This window comes from Octopus bimaculoides, chromosome 3, assembly GCF_046866305.1.
Source record: "Octopus bimaculoides isolate indiv1 chromosome 3, ASM4686630v1, whole genome shotgun sequence".
Taxonomy (NCBI): Eukaryota; Metazoa; Mollusca; class Cephalopoda; order Octopoda; family Octopodidae; genus Octopus; species Octopus bimaculoides.
Genome location: NC_142930.1, coordinates 137,348,645 through 137,370,506, shown reverse-complemented (window position 1 = coordinate 137,370,506; position 21,862 = coordinate 137,348,645). Strand labels below are relative to the sequence as shown.

At 34.4% G+C, this 21,862-nt stretch overlaps 1 protein-coding gene across 1 annotated transcript; it reads right to left on the bottom strand.

Annotated features, from left to right (window-relative positions):
• Positions 1 to 3,939: 3,939 nt before the first annotated feature.
• Positions 3,940 to 21,855, bottom strand: LOC106883254 (actin-related protein 2/3 complex subunit 4). The gene is made up of 6 exons (XM_014934190.3): positions 21,604 to 21,855; positions 9,844 to 9,962; positions 8,454 to 8,565; positions 7,251 to 7,346; positions 5,746 to 5,933; positions 3,940 to 4,333 (listed from the first exon to the last, which is right to left on the bottom strand). The coding sequence occupies exons 1-5, from the start codon at positions 21,604 to 21,606 to the stop codon at positions 5,757 to 5,759; spliced, it is 507 nt and encodes a 168-aa protein (XP_014789676.1). The 5' UTR covers positions 21,607 to 21,855; the 3' UTR covers positions 3,940 to 4,333; positions 5,746 to 5,756.
• Between the last annotated feature and the right edge of the window lie 7 nt (positions 21,856 to 21,862).

The following is a 21,862-nucleotide window of genomic DNA, read 5'->3' as shown; positions in this document are numbered from 1 at the left end:
TACTGTTAAGCATTTTGCCTGGTGTGCTAATGTTTCTGCCAGTTCACTGCCTTTCCATTATTGTATATTGAAAACATTTGAATTATATAGACTTGTCACATTAACCAGTAATGATTGGTTAACATACCTATCATGTGAGTGTTTGGATATATGTTGAGTCCTGTGTTGTGATTGGTTGAGTGTTGCACAGGAATTGGAATAAAGGTCCAATCACATTGTGTGTAACATATTTCAAACAATTAATCCTGTATATGTTCTGGAGCTTCCTTTTTTCCATAAATTGGTGCAACAAATTATTTATGAGTCAGATGGCTGAGAGTTTTTCATCAAGGTAAGTTAAATTGATAGAGCCCATGTAAAACAATAATGACCCAAGCTGAATTATCAAAATGATGGATGAACCACAACAGAATTTGTAATGTCCCATTGTTATTTTAAAGTTGTTTTTTTTTTTGGTTACTTCTATGAATGAACATGCAAAATATATTATACAATGATATATATGATTCTTTATCAAAACCAAGGGAGATTTTACCCAACAGAAAAGTACCATGACCCTGGCATAAATCAATGGTAAATTGTGGAAGAAATTAAAATAATTGAAGCTGATAAACATTTAATTGAATGATTTTTTAGCCATAAAACAATTATAAAATAAATACAGAAAATACTTTTTTGTAAATGAGTATAAGAGCAAGTGTGCAATAGGTGAGCAAAAATTGTTTTAACTAATTTGATAATAAAAATGCAACAGAATTAACTTAAATGTTAATTCTGCAAAAGTGAAATCAGTAAATTAGAATTAAATTAAATAATAAATATAACAGTAACAAGAGACAAGAGAAAGTAAAAACTACTTCTAAAACAGGCACAAAACCTGGAATTTGGAGAAGGTGGAGGTAAGTCAATTAAATCAATTCTTTTCTACTCTAGGCACAAGGCCCGAAATTTTGGGGGAGGGGGCCAATTGATTAGATTGACCCCAGTACACAACTGGTACTTAATTTATTGACTCAAAGGATGAAAGACAAAGGTGACCTTGGTGGAATTTGAACTTAGAACGTAAAGACAGACGAAATACTGCTAAGCATTTTGCCCAGCGTGCTAATGTTTCTGCCAGCTCGCTGCCTTTCCATTATTGTATATTGACTGGTACTTTTATCAACATTGGAGGGATGAAAGGAGAGTTGACTTTGGTGAGATTTGAACCCAAAACATAATGAAACAAGAGAAATACGAAGTATTTTATCTAACACTTTAACAATTTACTGACCAAAGAAAGAAAAAAAGTATTAATAATGATTTATTACATTAGTACAGTCTCAGCTTAAGAGGAAGGGTACAATCAATTGATTCTACTTCAGTATTCTGGTATTTGGTTTTCTACACTCAGAGCATAACAGAATATAGCTACACACCACTAAGCATTTAGCCTGGCAGTCAACCATGACACCAACTTAATAATAGTTGGCTTTGAATGTGTGTTTGTTTGTTTTTGCTAGGTACTAAATATTTATCTTTTACTGTTTCAGTAATTAAACTGCAGCCATGCTGGAGCATTGTCTTGAAAGTTAAACAAATCGACCCCAGTACTTATTTTTATTATTATTTTGTGAAGCCTGGAAATTTATTCTATCAGTCAGTTTTGCCGAACCACTAAGTTACAGAATGTAAACACACAAGCACTAGTTGTCAAGCAATGGTGGGGGAACAACACAGACACAAACACACACATATATATATATATTTTATTTGTTTCAGTAAATTGATTGTGGCCATGCTGGAGCACCGCCTTTAGTCGAACAAATCGACCCCAGTACTTATTCTTTGTAAGCCTAGTACTTATTCTATAGGTCTAACCCAAACCGCTAAGTTATGGGGATGTAAACACACCAGCATCGGTTGTCAAATGATGGTGAGGGGACAAACACAGACACGCAAACACACACATATCATCATCATCATCATTGATTAACATCCGTTTTCCATGCTGGCATGGGTTGGATGGTTTGACTGAAGTCTGGAGACCCAGCGGCTGCACCAGGTTCCAATCTGGTCAGGCAGAGTTTCCACAGCTGGATGCCCTTCCTAACGCCAACAACTCCGAGAGTGTAGTGGGTACACGATTCTTTAAATACATGAATTCAGACATGTTAACTTACATAAAATTACTGTTTTGGTTTTTAACACAATACTTTTTGCCATCATTTGGTGCTTTTTATGTAGCAGTGGCACCAGAGCCAGTCAGGCAGACCTGGCTTCGACCACGTTCAGATAGTGTTTTTTAAGTGCCATCAGCATGGGAGCCAGTCAGGGAGCACCAGCTCCAGCTCAGATATTGGTTTTATTTGACTCAACAGGTCTTCTCAAGCATATCATATTGCCCGATGCATCAGGAGTATTCTTAACAGGGCTGGACATGCGTGGCTGCAATCTCAGTTTAGTTTCTGGATCTTCTCAATCACAGAATATCTTCAAAGGTCCTGGTCTCCTGTCATTGCCTCTGTGAGGCCCAATGTTCAAAGGTCATGCTTCACCACCTCATCCCATGTCTTCCTGGGTCTACCTCTTCCACGAGTTCTTTCTACAGTTAGGGAGTGGTGGCACTTCCTCACACAGCTGTCTTCATTCTTCTGTAACACATGACCATACCAGCACAGTCGCCTCTCTTGCACACTACATTTGATGTATAATTCTTATATAGAGGATGGCAAAACTTGAAAAGAGTTTTGATTAAATGATGGACTGAGTTGTACAGGAAGGAGGACTGGCAGTGTGAGTGTATAATACTGAAGGTAAGAATTTATCAGTTTTGTTAAATTTGTTTTACACTGCTGGTATTTCAGGTGTTTGCTAGTTTTTGATATATTTGTCAACGTTTGACATGTACCTCTTTACAAACAGAACAACTGTACTGATCTATCAACCCATCATTTTATTTTTCCTAAAAAAGAGATAACCAATCTCTTCAAAAAATGTATGTGTGTGTGTTTACATACACACACACACACATATTTCTTTCTACATTAAGAATTTCCCTCCCCACCCCATAATTTTAAATATTAAAACCCTCTTTTTGTATCATATAAATATGGTTCCATCTTCTGTTTCCAAAGGGTTAATGACATTTATCCCATCACAAAATGCAAATATATGATTTTATAAATCAAGATTCAATTTCTACAGTCCTTAAAAAATTGATAAAAGAGCAACTTCCACTCTTTATATGCAAAATCAATCAATGATTTAATCACTTTTTTGAAAATTTAATCATCTTTGTTTTCAGTGCAAAACCAAAATAAAAAATTTTTAACTGTTGATTAAAACGAATTTATTTGTTACTTTGCTGCAATGAGCTCCATAATAATTGGATTATATTGGTGCTATAAGCCATAAGATGGATTCGTCTTGTAACTCAAATGATTGTACTATAATATGTTCTGTATTTCAAATTAAAGAATTAATCATATTTATATTAGTTAAATTGACACAATGATTTCTTGCATTAGTACAAGGCCACACATTTTTAGCAGTAGGGCAGGATCAATTAAATCAGGCAATAGAATAGTTCCAGTACATAACTAATATGTTGATAACTCTGAAAGATGGAAGTCAAAAGTTGATTTTTGTAAGGTTTTCAATTCTTGATGTAAAGAGATGAAAGTGAACTCTGAAATTCATTTAGTTCTGCACTCTATACTGAACCAATTTCCATTCGATAATTGTAATAAAATTATAGAGATCCAGAGAAAAAAAATTTATATGTAGATTAATTCCAGCATTCCATATATATACATGCTTCCAGCATTTACTTTAACAATTAAAGGTGTTAAAAAGTAGAACTCAAACACTTTTCAAACAACTACCTCGATTTTTCATTGGACTGTCTAAGCAGAGATAACAGGGTCTACTTAGCAATGACAACAACAACAACAAAAGTTGAAACAAAATTTGAGAGTTAAGTAATTCTTATATTTCATCCACTTTATTTCCAACCACTAAGCAAATTTTGATTTTGAAATCTTACATTCTTTGGCACCCATAAAATATGTGAAATTTAAAAAAAAAAAAATGAAGGGAAGACATTGAATGATAATTTATGTTAGTAAGAATTTATTTGCAATGACTCTAGTTACCTTCCAACAACATGCAGAATTTATACAACTGAATTCTCTGAGAAATGGGTTATAAAATTTGTTATATATTACAAGACATATGTCAAGTTGGATAGCTTTCTTTTCTTTTCCTTCTCTGTTTAAGTGTTTCTCTTTTCTTTTAGAAAATATTAATTATATTGCAGTATTGCCAGAATACATATCGATCTGCTGTAGCTCTGGAAGAAAAACAAATGGCAACAGTTTTCATTATATATATAATGATATAAGTCATAAACAGAAATGGAACCTGACAAAAGATCTAACAAAGCAGCCATGAACAGCTCAACAAGATCACAAATACATATTTCTTGGAATAACATGAAAGGACAAAACAATGAAACAGAACTAAGAAAAATAAAAAAATAAATAAATGACTGTCATATTTATAAAATCATTGAAGTGGACACATACAAGGGATGAGAAAGCTGACAGACTAGATTCAGAAAATCCACAAAAGAAAGAGAATGATAAAGAATGAGATTAAAGATAAATTGGTTAGATTTGGAAATAAATTATAGATCAGAAACTGAAAACCAAAAGTTATGAAGAAATACAAGGTAAGCCATTACCAGTAGAGGTTAAAGTAATAGCTGATTTGATTGAGAAAGGACTCTTTAGTACTGGAAGATAATCTCTCAAGAATAAAATGAACCCAACTTTAAGGTGATTGGTGATTAGGAGCATCCATGACATACAATGAGAAGATTAGTTGTACTAAAGGACTGTAAAAACCCATCCAATACTTGTGAGCATAGAAAAATAGATCGGTGTTTTATATTTATGAGACATATGCTACATACTACTAGACGCAGTAGCCAAATTTCCTCCAAATAAGAAAAACACATTGGAGCTAAACACACACACTATCCAACACACACATTAAAATATAAAGGTATCATTTGCTTTTATGTCCACTTTTCCATACTGGCATGACTGGGGAAAACACATTGAAGCAACATGAGTAGATAACCTTCCAGTTGCCAATCCTTAGCTGTTTTTCAAGTAAGGGTTTATTTTCATTCCAAACTCCTTTGAAAGTGTAGAACTACAAGATGCTTTGATTATAGGAAATATAAATTTGACATCATTGTTTTGCTCAAACATTCACATGCACACAACAATTTCTGTCAACAAATTTCATTTACAAGGCATTGGCTAACCTGATATTGCTCAATGTGTCACACAGTGAGATAATATATCATTTTAAGAGTAAATCTTGATGTGGATACAGCTATAAATAAAGTCGTATCTACGATCAAATTCACTGTTAAAATTATTTATATCATATTTTTTCAAAGTTTTATTTTTACACACACACACATCCTTAACCCTTTAGCATTCAAATTATTCTGTCAAAAGTAATGCTTATTTATTCACATAGTTTTGAATTTATCATGCATTATCTTGTAGCTTTAAGATTTCAATGATGTGATTGCATATTATATTTTTAGAATGATATTGTAGGGTTGATGTGAGAGGCCAGATCTAGCTGGTTTTAAGACAAAACAGAGAGTATTTGGGCTGGATATGACCTGTTTAAATGCTAAAGGGTCAATGCATTATACATTATATAGATTAATATACATACCATAGAGTTAGCTAAAATCTCTTTAAGAATTCTTCAGCACTCAGTCGAGCTCTAGAATTGACTGCTAATTTCATTTCACTGATTTCTTTATCAATCTCCTCCATAAACTGAATGATGAAGTCAACCAGTTTATGTTTGTACATCTGCTCTGTATGGAAATTGGTGATTAGGAAGCTGATGTCATAACCCTGAAATTTAAATTGAATGGTTTGGAGACAATCATTTTAAGCAAAAAAATGTACTGTGATAAAAGCTCTACATGATCACTTTACCAAATAGAAATAGTAACCAAATATAATATTTTAAAAAAGAAAGGACACATTGAATAATGAAGTTCTTGTTATGCCCTCTGGAAAAAAAAATTAAGATGGTCACAGCTTGAATGCTTCTGATCATAGGTCTGCTGTATGTTCTGGGGCCGCACAATTACAACATTTATCTACTATAGGTTATTATGAAATAGTAGTTCTTAGCATTATCAGTGCAAACTAAATTAATGTCAGTACATAAGCATTTACTAATCTACCAGCTATCTCAGACACTAGAGATTTGTTTTAGATAACAAAATATATACACGAGAATAAAAGAACATTTTGAGTTCTGTATAACTATCAAATAATATATCTATTGTATTGTCCAATTAGTTTGTATAGAATCAAAAAGTAACTTTGGAGATGAGTATTATGAACTAAGGTAAAGTTTGAAAGTTTCAATTCCTCGGGAGCTTATAGCTCATCCTTTTCCTAAATCCCTGGGATTCAGAAGACCAAAACTTATCACTGGTTTCCATAGCTTTAAAATGAAGGACAACTAAATATCCACTTGAACAATATGCTTATTTGCTGCAGGTACTTTCCCTGAAAGGCAAATTTAACTCAGCACTGCCAGTCAACAAAAATCAATTCTACAACACTGTAGCTGGGAAATATCTACTTGAAGCAAAATCAATTCAATTTCTGAGAATTAAGTGTCTTGGCCATGGCTACAACACAGTGCTGGAAATAAGGGTTTATCAATCCAAACTAAAAAACCTAAATTTGAACCTAGAGGGGCAATCTTTTGATGTGTGTACATGTTTTGTGTTTGTCTATATCAGATAAGGAAAATGATATTTGTTCTGCATCAAATTACAGATCTCTTGTCAATATTCCCATCAGAAATGCAGTGAATTAAGGATTGGTCAATTAGAAACAAATGATGTCATTGTTCATATATAAAATGAATAAATAGGCATGTTTTGCATCAACAGCAAAGTTGAATACACATAATCAGCAGGTCAAATAAAAGGAATTAGATAAAAAAATATACCAAATGGAACTGGATATAAGAGTTTCCCACCAATGAAATGAAGTCACAGTTGAGTTCAGCTAGAACTGAATATGATTGTAATGACATGATGCAGTATTGGACAGATTATCAAGCTGTTATGGCTGAAATAAACATGCTTTAAAGTTTTTCATTTAAAGTTGCCTTTTATTCTTACTCATATAAAAATAAAGTCTTACCTCCACTGGTTTTCTTCGTAAAATAATAAAATTTTCGGCTCTCATCATCATAAATCTCATGAATTTGTGACATAAAATTTTCTCAATTTCATCAGCCTGACAATAAAATTGAAAACAGTCATTTCAGTTTCAGATAAAATATCTCATGTTAAAATTTAATCAGAAAAAAATAATATCTTTGTTCTTAATTTTTGAAATTCCATAGTTGTTGGCAACAATTGTACAAATTTACTTTATATACTTCTTATAAAGTCTAGTGTATGAAAAGACTCTTAAAATTATCCAAGGCAGCCATACATATGAATTTTAAGATGATAGGATTTGGTTTAAGAGAAACTTGACTGTTGTTCATAGTGGATTGAATGAATCTGTAGTGGCTCCATTGTTAGGATGGCTGCTACTTTGCATGCAAAACCACTTAAAAATTATTACTACATCATCAACATCATTTTATGTTCACTCTCCATGTTGGCATTGGTTGGACAGGATGCAAATAGTGTGTCAGTACATATTCAGGAGTGGCACTCAGCTAGATAGATCCAAGGTCTGCATCTCCCTCATGAATTTTATTTTGGCTTGATTTTTACAGCTGGACACTCTTCCTACTACTAACCACTTTAAAGAGTGTGATGGGTGCTTTCTTTATAGCACCATCAAAAGGAAGGTGTCATATTCTCAACAAGATTCAAGGGTCTTCTCAACTTTCTACTTTACAAAGTGTAGTGAATGCATTTGTTCATGGCACAAGCACTACAGAGGTAACCATGTCCAAAATATGACTAAAGAGACTTCTTGACCCCCATACCTGTTCACTCACTAATCTCTTTACAGAGTGAGAGATATAAAGGATAAGTCATGAATCACAGAGATAAATCATAAGGGAGATGAGTGATAAGGATAGTACTCTGAGACAAGTACTATGAACAAGAAGATAGAGGCAATGTGATCCAAAGGGAGAGCCAAGATATGAGTAAAAAGGAGTAAGAATATAATGGCAAGTAGTGACAGCAAATGGGGGGGAGGGTGAGCCAGGATGTATAAATGAAAAGGAGCAAGAGCATACAGACAGAACAGGGAGATGACTAGCAGCAAAGAGGAAGTGGTTGAGAGTGAAGGTAAATTGTACAGGGCACAATAGGTTCAATGCAGCAAAATTTGATGTACTGATGAGGATAAACAAAAAAAAACCCAGACATTTCTCACCTGTTTTACTGCTATACTTATCCTCAATGAATTAATAGAACCTTCAATCAATACTTTTTCTTTTTCATTTCGACTGATTACAACAGGGGTTAGCAACAATTCTTTGCTGGTTCTAAAAGAAAGGATAAAAATATTTTATCCATGCTGGAAGTTCAAGAAAATGAAGATTTAAAAAAAATTTATTTAACTCTTAGTATTCTCAATGTTAATGGTGTTAAATAATGTTGAAGATAATGAAATTTTATAATTTGTTGCATATGTAGGATCCTGCTACCTACGGTGAGGTTGACCAGAACAAATATTACTATCATTATGATGGCTAGATTTTGCTAAACACAGTACAGCTGAGAGTATGGGATGTCATCATTAAAGAGTATATCTATGTAACCACCCACTCTACTAGAAACAGCAGTCAAATATTCCCCCAAATAAAAAAAACCTATCTTCTTAAAAATACAGGACACAATAAGATAATGTTATCCTAAACGCATTATATCTGGATAAAAGACAGAATAGTCGCAGCTGGTCACTTTTAGTTATAGTTTGACCTAGAGCTGAACAACAACAGCATCATCATCATCACCATCATTGTTTAAAGTCCATTTTCCTTGTTGGCAAGGGTTGGACGTCTGCTTTAATTACCTCTAAATATAAAAACATCCAATCCAGTTTTTTTACTATCTGCACCATCTCCAGCAAGTAGCACAAAGTTGCTACAAATGCTAGGTTTCACGGTGACCCCCCCCCCTACACAGTATGGTTAAGTTTGCATCCCGTAGACAAGACTTCTGCTTCAGAACCAGAAAATACTTCAGTGTTCATCACTTACTGACTCTCAGTAAAGCACAAGTAAGACCTACAATAGAGTACTGTTCCCACATCTGTGACAATGGACAATGCTGCCGCTATACACATACAAACCTCCTAGACTACATTTAATAGGAAGCTATCCAGCTAACTGACAAAATCTCACTCACCATCACACTACAACTTTTGGACTACAGACACAAGCCACCCGTCACCATCTATTCTACCACTACTACATCAGCTTCTACTCTCCTAAACAAGCAGCTAGCATAACATCTTAGCTCAAGCTGTCTCTCTTCTTCATGTCTTATGTTCCAAAACCTATTCTAAGCACTTCACTTAATCCTTCTTTTCCAGTAAGTCTATTCTGTGGAATTCCTCCTACACATGATGGTAGGTGTTCAAGTTGAGCCTGTGTAGATCTTCTATCCTGCCCCATCAGCTACTTACAGATGTTTAACTGAACATCAATCATATTAATATTGCCAGTCTCGAAATACCAGTAAGAGTACAGGGTACTGTAATCTCCCGTTTGACTAAGTCATACAAGCAAAAGGTTAAAAAGGTGAAGCAAGATACTTACTTAACTTCAACTTCTGGTTTATTGTGTCGTTCTACAACTTGTGATTCAAAGTTCTGCAAACACATTGCTGCTGTAAGAGTGTGTTTCACAGCATTTAAATAGGGACGTAATGTGGCAGCCTGAAAATATAAGAGAAGAAAGATATTTTAATCAATTAACGAATTAGTCAATCAAATGATACTCATTAAAAACGATACCAGGAAAACTCTTTATTATTCCCTATCTTCATAGCTTCTCTTGTATATATATGTTTTTAAAGCACTGGTGCCAGTGCCACGTAAAAAACACTGGTGCTGGTACCATGTAAAAAGCACTGGTGCCACATAAAAAGCACCAAGATGGTGCTATGTAAAAGACACTGGTGCTGGTGCCATGTAAAAAGCACCTAGTACCCCTTGTAAAGTGGTTGACATTGGGAAGGGTGTCCAGCTGCAGACACCATACCAAAACAGACAATGAACCTGGTGTGGCTTCCAGCCTTGCCAGCTCCTGTCAAATCATCCAACCCATGCCAGCATGGAAAACCAGCATTAAATTAAGATGATGATGATTCCTAAACTTTTTAATGATTACAATAAGTCTGTCATGTAATAATTAAAATAGAATCCTAGATCTCTTATGTGATTGCATGAGTGTGCATGTATATGTGCATAAGTGTGTTCTCTTACACACGTCATCATTTAACATCCCTTTTTCCATGCTGACATGGGTTGGATGCTTTGATGCAAACTGATGAGCCAAGGGCTGCAGCAAGCTCAGACTTCTGCTTTGGTGTGGTTTCTACAGCTGGATGTGTGTGTGTGTGTGTGTGCTTGTTTTTTCCCTTGTCCTGACATGAGTACACTAATTATGAATGAAAAACTGTTTCATTTGTTTCCAATCCTCTGTGAAAGCATGACCAACCACTGAGTTACCAGTTGTTCCAAAGAATTAAGGATAACCTTACTTGGAAACAGGTAAGGGCTGGTGACAGGAAAAGCATCTGGCCATAGTAAAATTTGCCTCAACAGAGTTCTGCCTAACCCATGCAAAAGTGGATGTTAAAAAAAATGACAATGAAACTATTTTATATATATTTTTTCATGCTGACATAAGATGAACTGGTTGTCCAACTCATAGATAGTCCAAGTCACTTCCTACTGGGATTTACTGCTCCCAAAGCCTAGGTGCTTGTACATGTTATTTGATTTCTATGGCTGGATACTCTTCCTAATGCTAACCACTTTATAAGGTGTACTGAGTGCATTTTCTCATGATATACATACTAAGGAGGTAAAAGTAATACAGCTATAGCAAAAAAGCTTAAAATTAATCGAACAACAGTCTGGAAAATTGTCAAGAAATTTCAAGAGATTGGTTCCTCCACTGATCAACCTGGATGTGGCTGAAAAAGAAGTGTGTGGACCCCTCAGCTTATCAAAAATGCCAAAGAAAAGCTACGGCAAAATCCTTGTTGTTCCATCAGAAAACTGGCTGCCACAGCAAAAATAAGCCAAACATTGATGTATTGAGTGCTGAAGGAGGATCTCAGGACTCACCCCTACAAGATGATCCACCACCATGAGCTCACGCAAGTTTATAAGGCCATGAGACTGTAGAGAAGTCATCTTAACCTGCGTCAGATTGCTGAAGACATGCTGCCCAACCTGATGTTCATTGATGAAAAGAAATTCGACATCATCAAATAGATAGTAAACCACCAGAATGACTGACTTTGGAGTGTATCTGGCTCCATCAAGGGTAGACTCATAAATCGATGTTAAAATCCACAGTCAGTTATGGTTTGGACAGCTGTGATAGCCACTGGAAGGTCTCACCTAGTTTTTGTGCCCTTGGGTGTTAAAATTAACACCCAGCGATATGTTGGCGACATTTTGGAAGCTGAACTGCTTCCATGGAAAAATGAGCACTTTAAGGCACACCTTGGAGTCTCCAACAGGACTCGGCACCATCCCACATTTCCAAACAGACACAACACTGGATTCAGAAAAACATTCTGTTGTTCATAGGCAAGGATGTATGGCCCTCAAGAAACCCTAATCTCAATCCATAGGATTTTTCTGTTTGGTCCATTTGGGGTCTCAAGTACTCCTCTGAAGGTAGTAAAACTGAGCCAAGAATAAGCTTCAATTCCACAAGAACAGCTGTGATTCGAAACAAAGTTGGTCATATCGAATAAATGTGGTAGTGTCATAATTGTGTTTCCTTTACCATTGCATTGGAACACCTGAAATATAACAATATTTTGCTTCGGCAAAATTGAAAAAAGTTGGTTGCTTTAATTTTGGGACACCGTGTGTGTGTGTGTGTGTATGTGTGTGTGTGTGTGTATACACACACAGTGAGAGTAAGAGTGGGAATAGAAAACTGCTCTAACAAACAAAATCTTTCTTTCCCCTCCATGTAAACATGAGAAAATGGATGTAAAACAGCAATAATAAATAAACAAACAATAACAACACTGAAGACTGATATTGAAATATTTTTCTCATGCAATCAGGAAACAAATATGTGAATAAGAAAAAAGAGAGAATTATAATGAAAACTATAACAAAAAAGGAAGAACTACTGATCAGTACATTGATCGCTGTTTTGTATCAACAATCAATAAAAATAAACAATACTAATTAAATGTTGCTGGTGTTAGCTGTATATATTATAAGCAGCTTTAAATCTATATCAGATTAAATTAATGTAGTGTATGTATGGATGTGTGTATGGTGGGATGCACATGTGTATACACACATGCAGTACATATACACATGTTGGGTAATACTATGAAGGCTACTCTGGAATATATGATGACACCAAGAATGAGGAGAGATGAAGGGTTCTGGAATTCTGGGACATAAATTACCTAACCTTTTGCAATACTAACTTTAGGAAACCATCCAATCACTTAAATGCTCACCAATAATACTCACTAGAAAATTAGATGGAAAGTTGTGAACATTAAATCTTGCCATAGAGAAAAACATACTGTTCAACATAGACTAGGGATTAATTACTTCGAATAAGAGTTGAATAAACCCAGAGAAATAAGGCAATTTGGAGAACGTTGTGAAAACTGAAAGATACCCTACTAAACATAGGTTCAGAGTTCTGGGTGACATACATGTCAAGAGAGAGGAGAGAGAAATCTATAGCATGTCAAGGTAGAGAGGACAACTGCAAGCCTTGGACAAAATTTGTGGTTGGAACAAGTATTAGCTAGAAAAAAGGGTGACATAATGATGATAGAATAATATCATAGAGTTATAAAAGCGAAAGGACAGACCTGGACAGAGTGAAAAAAAGGGAGCAGCAAAGAACACTATCAAATAACTAGAAAAGAAGCACACTCAAATTTATGTAGCACAGAAATGATCAAGATATTGTTGGGAAGAGTGTGTTCAGAATGATAGCTGTACACTTACCCTTTCCAAAATTGAGGGAGAAAAAGGCTTAGAAATGTTATATGAAGTTTCTGAATGTGGAGAATGTGTCGGAGGTAGATGAAGAATCTCAACTAGACCCAACAAAGGGACTGGCTATTGAAGTTGACAATTATTTGATTGAAATAGCCTTTAAGGTTATGAAGGTAAGGAAAGCTGTAGAAACATCAGGGATAATCACCAAGACACTGAAAATATCTGGCAAAATAGAGGCCAAGCTTGCCACCCATATAAGACAGTCGGGTTTGTCATACACAATGACTGATGTAGCAGCATCATCATTAACTGCTACAAAGGCAAAGGAGGAGGAGTTCTAGAAAAAAGCAACTGCAGAGACATCAAACTAATGAACCAAATTAGGTAAGGAACAGAATCTGCTATAGCATAACTAATCAGCAAGAGATTAGCTTTGATGAATTGCATTTCAAATTTGAACCAGATGAATGGTACCACTGATACCTGAGACAACTTAGCTAGGAGTAAGCCACTGTACCAAGTACTTTTTGATCCAGAAAAGGTTTTTGACAGAAGACCACATTCAGTTTAGTGGTATTTTAGAAAACTTTTAGCAAAGAGAAAGTTGGCAATGATTTCAGTGATGAATTTAGTGCACAAATAGGTATTTATGAAGACTCAGTTCACAGACTGCTCCTATTTATTTTAGTTCTCCAGATCATAACTTTAAAAATAATTTAGTCTGAGGAAGAGATTAAGTGCCTAAAACATTTACAGGACTCCCAGGCTAGTGAGACCAAAGATACAGATGTTTAGTTTGAACACCTGCAAGTTGATGACTGCTAGAAGTAGATTCCAGAGAGTTGCAATTTGAGGCAAAAGGAGTGTTTAGTGCCAGATTTGAAAGATGTGTAGAAAAGAGGCTAGTACACATTGGGTGATTGCATATTTAGTTAGTTCAGAAGAACAGAAACTATTGTAGCAGTGACACAAGACAGATGTGGAAACAGTTTATCGGTGGGTCAGTGATTGTAATGCATTGATGAATGAAGGTTAACCAATCATGGGATGGTCTTCACAGGAGGGGCTGCGGTTTGTATGAATCAATGTTATGAAGCAGTCATAGTCAGCTTGAGTAAACTTATAGCATGGAGGTAGGCAATCAAAACCTTTGGAGAAATTAAGCTCAGTGATTTATTTGTTTAAATATCTTATATCTGTCTTGCTAGTCGATCTGGTTGCATATACTTGAAGCCTTTAGTGATGACATCAAAGACAAATAGGTTTGGTCAGTATATGCTGGTTTGGACTTAGTATTGTTTCATTTAGTAAATTAATTCTCCATTTACCTTGTTAGATTGAGCTGACAAGGAAGTTTAATACATTTTAAAATGCTCGTATTTAAATTAAAATCTCTTTGAAGATTTAATATAAGGACCATTTGCTAATTATGTTCTGAACAACAGAGTTATGCACCAATAAATAACAGTTATTTTACTAAAGCTCCTCACATCTTTGATTAATTTCAAAATGAACTGAAAAACAAGTATAAGAAATATAGTCATGAAAGACATAAGCTCTCAATCGTCTGTATTAACCCTATTGCCTTGGGGTTACTGTATACCGATTTTCTTACATAGTCACAGGGTCAATTTTCATAGTATTTTGTAACTCAGTATATTACTGTTAATTATTTTATTCAATCTAATGGTGAATGCTAGGTCACTATTAATTACCTATCTCTTATACAACAACCAGAGTTTATAAAGGAGGAAGAGCAGAATCATAAAATGTGGTGTTCAAAACTACTCTCAAAGCCATTATGATTACTAATTGTTATTTTATCTTGGCAAAATCATTAGAGCATTGGAAAAATGCTTTACAATGTTTGTTCTAGCTCTTTATGTTCTGTGTTCAAATTCCACAAAGGTCACTTTGCCTGTCATCCTTTTGGGAGTGGTTAATAAAATGCCAGTTAAATACGGGAAGAGGGGCATCAACTAACCCCAATATCCTCAAAATTACTGACATTGCATCTAAATGTAATAGGACTTTTTAAACATTAAATAGCTATGAGAGTCCAGTAGAGTAAAATAGGAATCAAAGGGGTTCATATATAAAAAAAAATTTTTTAAATGGTTGCAAAACATTGTATTAACGGATAGCAGTATCAGGAAATTAGCACTAATCAAATGGTAGACCAAAGCTTCATTTAACATAACAATGCTACGAATAAAGACTATATAGCATGACAAAACTATAGGTGGAAGAGTTAATAGAATACCAAACAATCAGAGAAAAATAACACAGTATCCTGTTATAAACTTATAATATATTTATTGCATTTTCGCCCCCCCCCCCATAAAACATGGCTCTTTCAATAGACTAATCAACTTATCTGCAAAAAAAGGTACCATAAAAGATAGTAGTTGCTGTTTAATCCTAGGTCAGCCTTGATCAAGCAGGCCTATCAGGCTAGCCAATAAGATTTATTGTTTCTGTCTATCTAAAATCACAATATTCAATGTCCTTTTTTAAGTTATCAGGATGTTATTATATCTAAGTGAGAGTTGGCTGCTACTTCTACCAGGTGAAGTAATCACATAAAGGCATACTTGTTAGCTTTGTATAGGATAATATAACAGCCAAATCTTCTTCAAATTATACCACACTATCTTAAAAATATAAATATACATTGAATAGTAACTGGGAGGAAAGAAACAATGATCATAACTTCAATGCCTTTGATCACAGGTCATTTGCTCAAATAGGGCAAACCAGGAATTAAAAATATCAGTCATAAGTTTTATGGAGCTTGAACTGTAAAATTAATGAGTGACACATTAGAATTTCAGTTTTTAATTTGATGCCGCCAAGAAGAAAACATTATCTGTAATATCAATACAGTGAGATATATTTCTCTTAATCAGCCCAAAGTCAAGGAAACTGCAGATAAACACTGGCCAAGTGGGCCAGAAAGGTTTGTGAAAGGAAACGATAATATAGTATAACAGTTAACTGCTGAAACACTTAACAGTGACCTAAAAACTGAGTATGTCTGGCATGTGAAGCTCAAAGGAATGTTGAATTAACTGCAGCCATCCCAACTGAGGCTGAACTTGGACATTGCTCATTAATCTGCAGTTTACAATTCTGGAGACAATTTATTATATATGGTACTCAGAATAATAATGATAAAAGTTTTATTATTATTATTGTTTCACAAGGCCTACAAAAGTTTGGGGGTGGATATCTTCAAACAAACCAATCCCTAGTACTTGACTGGAAGAATAACTATCACCTGCAGAGTGAGACAGTAGACTCCAACTAAAAGTAAATTGTAATAAAATGGTCACAATTTCAAACAATGCTTTTTAATTTTGAAAAGAATGGATTATATATTTAACTGGATTTCCTTTTTTTAAAAATCATTTAAGTGACATTGTGTTTGATCTTTTGGTTTTAAATTTGATGAACTTTAGATTTTTGATGAAACAAAGATGTTTCTGCTTTCTTCTATAGTATTTTTATGGCTTATTTCTATTATGCCCTTAATTTTCAGCCTTTGATAAACATAGCCCCATTAAAAAAAAATTTGCAAGTTTTGTTTTATGCTTGATTCAAAGTAACTTCCTTAATTGATAATATACAAAACTGAAATGGTATGCTTTTAGACTTTAAACCCAAACTTGAACAAGTTAAGGTGGATTCACTCTCACAACATATGTTGCATGCATTCAACAAACATAAGAAATGTATGCTTAGTCTAATTACAAATAGGAGTCAATAGTACCATAAATTGATGAGACTGAGGTTTTATGAACCGATTCTACAGTTTTGATCATCAGGAGCCTTACATAGAGGTGAAAAAGCAAAACACATAGAATATTGAATAATTAGGTCTGAAATTCAAAGTTTAGTGCAGGTGTTTTGTTGTGAATATGGACAGTACAAAAGCACACTTAATTCTATATCTCAGTTCACCTAGTTTTGGAAATAGGTATTAGGTTTTGGAAATAGGTATTACAATGTAACCAGAACGTTTAAAATAATATAAGTAGTAAGCCAAATGATCTTCTTTCCTTACTTCATAATTAACTTAAATTAGATTTTTAATGTTATCTGCATTAAATACGTAAACACTTAATTCTTTGGATAATTAAACTCAGTGACTTATATTCTTAAATGTGTTACCTATAATAAACTGGAATAACTATCTAAGGAGAGATTTATTTCTATACATAATAAAACTAGATCTAAGTAACAACCAACCTATCCCTTTTTAATAAACCCTTCTGAATGTTAGAGATGCTGGACCAAGGGATCGTGTTCAAAACGGGGGCACCAGTATTTTCTTAACGAAACACTATGAAACTTGGGACACTGGTAGAATGTGTCATATAAAACATCTTTTTCTCTTAGTCTTCTTAACAAAAAAACGTACATCGCAAGTTATTTCATGTTAAAGTTGTCGTATTTCTGTAATTTCAACCAATGACTGACGTCCATTCAGCCGTAAAAATTAAGTGCTGACTACGTAAACAAACGATTCTCAAACGATTCTGGCGGTGATAAAATTATTATTTCCTTGTCAAAAAATGGCTGAAGCATATTGGCAGTAGCTAATAAACCTTTCTATTATAGGCACAAGGCCTGGTTTTTGAGGGAAGGAGCAAGTCAATTAGGGTTAGGGAAAACGAACACACGTGTGTTGCCTCTCTGCAAAATGTCAGAAGTAATAGAGATTAAATACGCTTTACACCGCTTAAATTGCCAAAGGAGTAAGTATAAACAGCTGAATACTTGTCAGTGATTGGTTGAAATTATCGAAATAAGACAATTTTTTACATGAAATTAATTCGAATACAAAAAATTTTTTCTGTTCTATAACACAAAATAGATAAGTATACGAAGTTTGAAAGTCTTTCGGTACCAAAAACACTACATAAAACATAAATGAAAACTGGTGCCCCGGTTTTGAACAAGATCCGGACCAAGTACCTAACAGTAGCTAGTTACATTTGCTGACTTTACCTTTCATCCTTACGGATTCGAAGAAAAAAGTACCAGTTGAGTACCAAGGTCAATGTAATCGACTTACCCCAGCCCCAGAAATTGCTTGCCTTGTGCCAAAATTTGAAACTATTATACTATTACGATAATGGTGAAGGTGGCGAGCTGGCAGAGCCGTTAGCACGCCAGACAAAATGCTCAGTGGCATTGGATTCATCTGAGTTCAAATTCCACCGAGGTCGACTTTGCCTTTCATCCTTACGGGGTCGATAAATTAAGTACCAGTTGGTCACTAAGACCGATGTAATCGACTTACCCCTCTCACTTGAAATTGCTGGCTTTCAGCCAAAATGTGAAACCATTATCATTATGATTGGTGATCGATTGGTTAATCATCAGAGCGTCGAACAAAATGCTTTGCAGCTCTTTAATAGTTAGTTAAATCCCACCAAAGTCAACTCTGCCTTTCATCTTCTTGGGATCGATAAGATAAAATACCAATTAAGTACAATAATCGACTAATGCTTCCTCCAAATGTCTAGCTTCAACGAGTATTACTAAGAACAATGGATAAAAATACCTAGTGGTATTTTATCCTTGGTTGTCCCTAAGTTCAATAAAATTACTAAAGTCAATTTTATTTGCTTAACGGCATTTCGTCCGTATGTACGCTTTGAGTTCAAATTCCGATGGGGTCGACTTCACCTTTCATCTTTTCGGGGTCGATAAAAATTAGTAGTTGAGCTCTAGAATCGATGTAATCGACTTAGGCTCTCTCCCGAAATTGCTGGCTTTGTGCCAAAATTTGAAACCACTGTAGAACGTCCGTCAAAACCCTTGAAATATTTTAATCACGCGAGTTAAATTCCCGCTGTGATCGACTTTACCTGTCATACTTCCAGAGACGATAGAATAAAATTCCACTCGAAGAGTGTTACCTATATAATCAGTTGTTCACTACAAGTCGGCTGTCTTAAATCCGGTATTCTTTGGACCCAACCATTGTCGGACCGCAGAAACAGAAAATAACCTCTAAGTAAACAGTTCTGTTATCTCATTCCACATATATTGATGCTTTATCAAACTTAGAACCAATTTTGAAATCAATAAATATAATACGGCTTCCTAACAAGGTTTTTAATTTGCTTTGTGGAATATAAAGTCTACAACAAACCAAAACTTCTATATGTGCTGGACCATGCATTGTGTGTCGATTTTACTAGATACAATCTGTATTACAAATTGTGCGACCTTGTGCCTATGCAAGAAATCATGGTTGGTGGGTGACAGAACCAGAGGATAACCGAACAAAATGCTTCCGGATTAGATAAAATAAATTACTAGCCGTGTACTGCGGTCGCCTGTTTTCATGCAAAAAAATGTTGAAACATTAGGGTGACATTCAAAAGACAAAGTAGAATAATTTTATGCGAACTCAGATAAAAATTAGAGCAAGAAGAAAAAAAGGTTATAAGGAAAATCTAACAAGCTTTCAGATACGTTGGTAATCAACAAAAACTAACATGCTGAAAATAGATACTACCAGTTCAGATTACAGTATGAAGAATAGGAAACGAGGGAGTCTCCATGTGCTAGACATAGCAGCCAAGTTTCCCTAGACTAACACCCAACTGCCTCAAAATAAAGCGATACCTTACATAACCGGAATTTGCTGTCTAGAAAAAAAAATGGGATGGTTACGACTGAAATGATCACAGGTTTGCTTCATCAAGGCCGACTTGGCGCTAAACAACTTAACGAAAAAAAGACAATACAGGTTGTTATTTTAGTTGTTTTCAGCTATTTAGAGAGGTGGGATGAAGTCACTGTCTTATACTTTACTCTCTCTCTCTCTCAGTTACAATCAATTATAAAATATTTCTGGAGCCTCTACATTATCATCTTATTCGGTTATGAAATTTTGGAACAGTTATAAGAAATTATATTCAGACCTACTCTAAAAATCAAAGAATGTTGGAATTTTCTTCCCAAGTAGACATTATAGCTGTATTTGTTTTCTTTCAAACTTTTGTTGCGTTTTTTTTTTTTTTTTACAGTTGACGCATACAACTTATCTCAGATGACTCAACAGTACAAAGAAAAACCTAGTAAACTACCTGCTATACACATTGAATAACAACCGCACTGAAGTTTTCTAATATAATTAAGTATTTTAATTTCAACAGTATGGTGAAATTTTAAAATTAAAAATAAACCAACTTAAGTTAGATTTAACACCCATTGTTTTATCTGCATTCTAATTCTCGACTCTTTTCTAAATTAACAAAAAATAATAAACCAAAATTAAGCTTAAAAACCGACATAATTTCACTCTTTTCATTAAAAATAGATTATATAAAAACTTCTTTGTATTAAAAAGGAAGAGGGCGTGGTCTGACTAGATAGATTCATATGGCATGTCATAGTAATATCTGTCTAGTAGAAAACAGCCGCATTCATTTACAAAACTATTCAGACAAAGAATAAAGAGCTATGAAGTTCAGTGTTAGTATATTAAAAATAAAATATGATGTGGAAATAAGAGAAAAATGTATCCACTTCTATAATATCAAAAGTAATATTTTAAGATCAAAATGCAAAACATCACCAATAATACTAACAAAAATGACAGGCAATTAGCCAAAAGACCAATTAAAATTAGAAGAGTTGAATTGGGTTTTCCTCTCTAAAGCAAAAACAGAGCAATGAAGTTAGATCTCAAACACATACACACACATCTTTTTAAACACAAATTATAAGTATTTTGAAAGGTATGTGTGTATATAAATAAAATACATCTAGAAGAATTGTCTTCTGCATGTAATTTTATAGCAATATGTAGAGTTGCCATACAAATATGTGTAATATATATGTGTTCAGAGACAGAAGAGTGAAGGAGCAATTTCAGATTCTTAAATAGTGTTTCAGAAGACTATGTAGTAATAGGAAAAAAATAACTGAAAGTTAATTAGTGCCATCATATTTTGTTTATTTAGTAAAAAGAACCATTGTTAACGAAATTTAGACAGACACTACATAACAGATCCGGGATTAGTCAATAACAATAAAAGGATAGATCTTAAAAAGTGGGGAAAGAAAGGTTAAGTGTGAAAGCCAAACTCGCCGAGATCGCGTGACAAAAATGTGCTTTTGAACATTTGAGCAAGTTCTAAGAACGATGGACACACAATGACAATTAAAAAACTACATTTTTGTCCTTCTGTCATCTTTTTTTGCTTTGATTTTTTTTCACGGTTTTAGGAATACTAAAACCTTATAAGACGAATATACATGTTATTGTGTAATGTCACTGTATTCCTTTTGCTATTAATTGGGATAACGGAATAAGTTTACTCACCATGGTGTGGGCAGTTGTAATTTACACACCAATCCTTCACTTCTCTCTTCCTCTATGTAACTGTGTTTCTATCTCTCTCTCTCTCTATCTAAATGTGTATCTATCTCTTTCCCTCTCTCTATCTAAATGTGTATCTATTCTCTTTCTCTCTTTATTTTTCTATGATTAGATAGAAAGAATTAACACTACTACAATCATTCTCTCTCTCTCTTTCTCTAATCCCCTCCCATTTTATTCAAATAGAGGCAAATCACGAGAT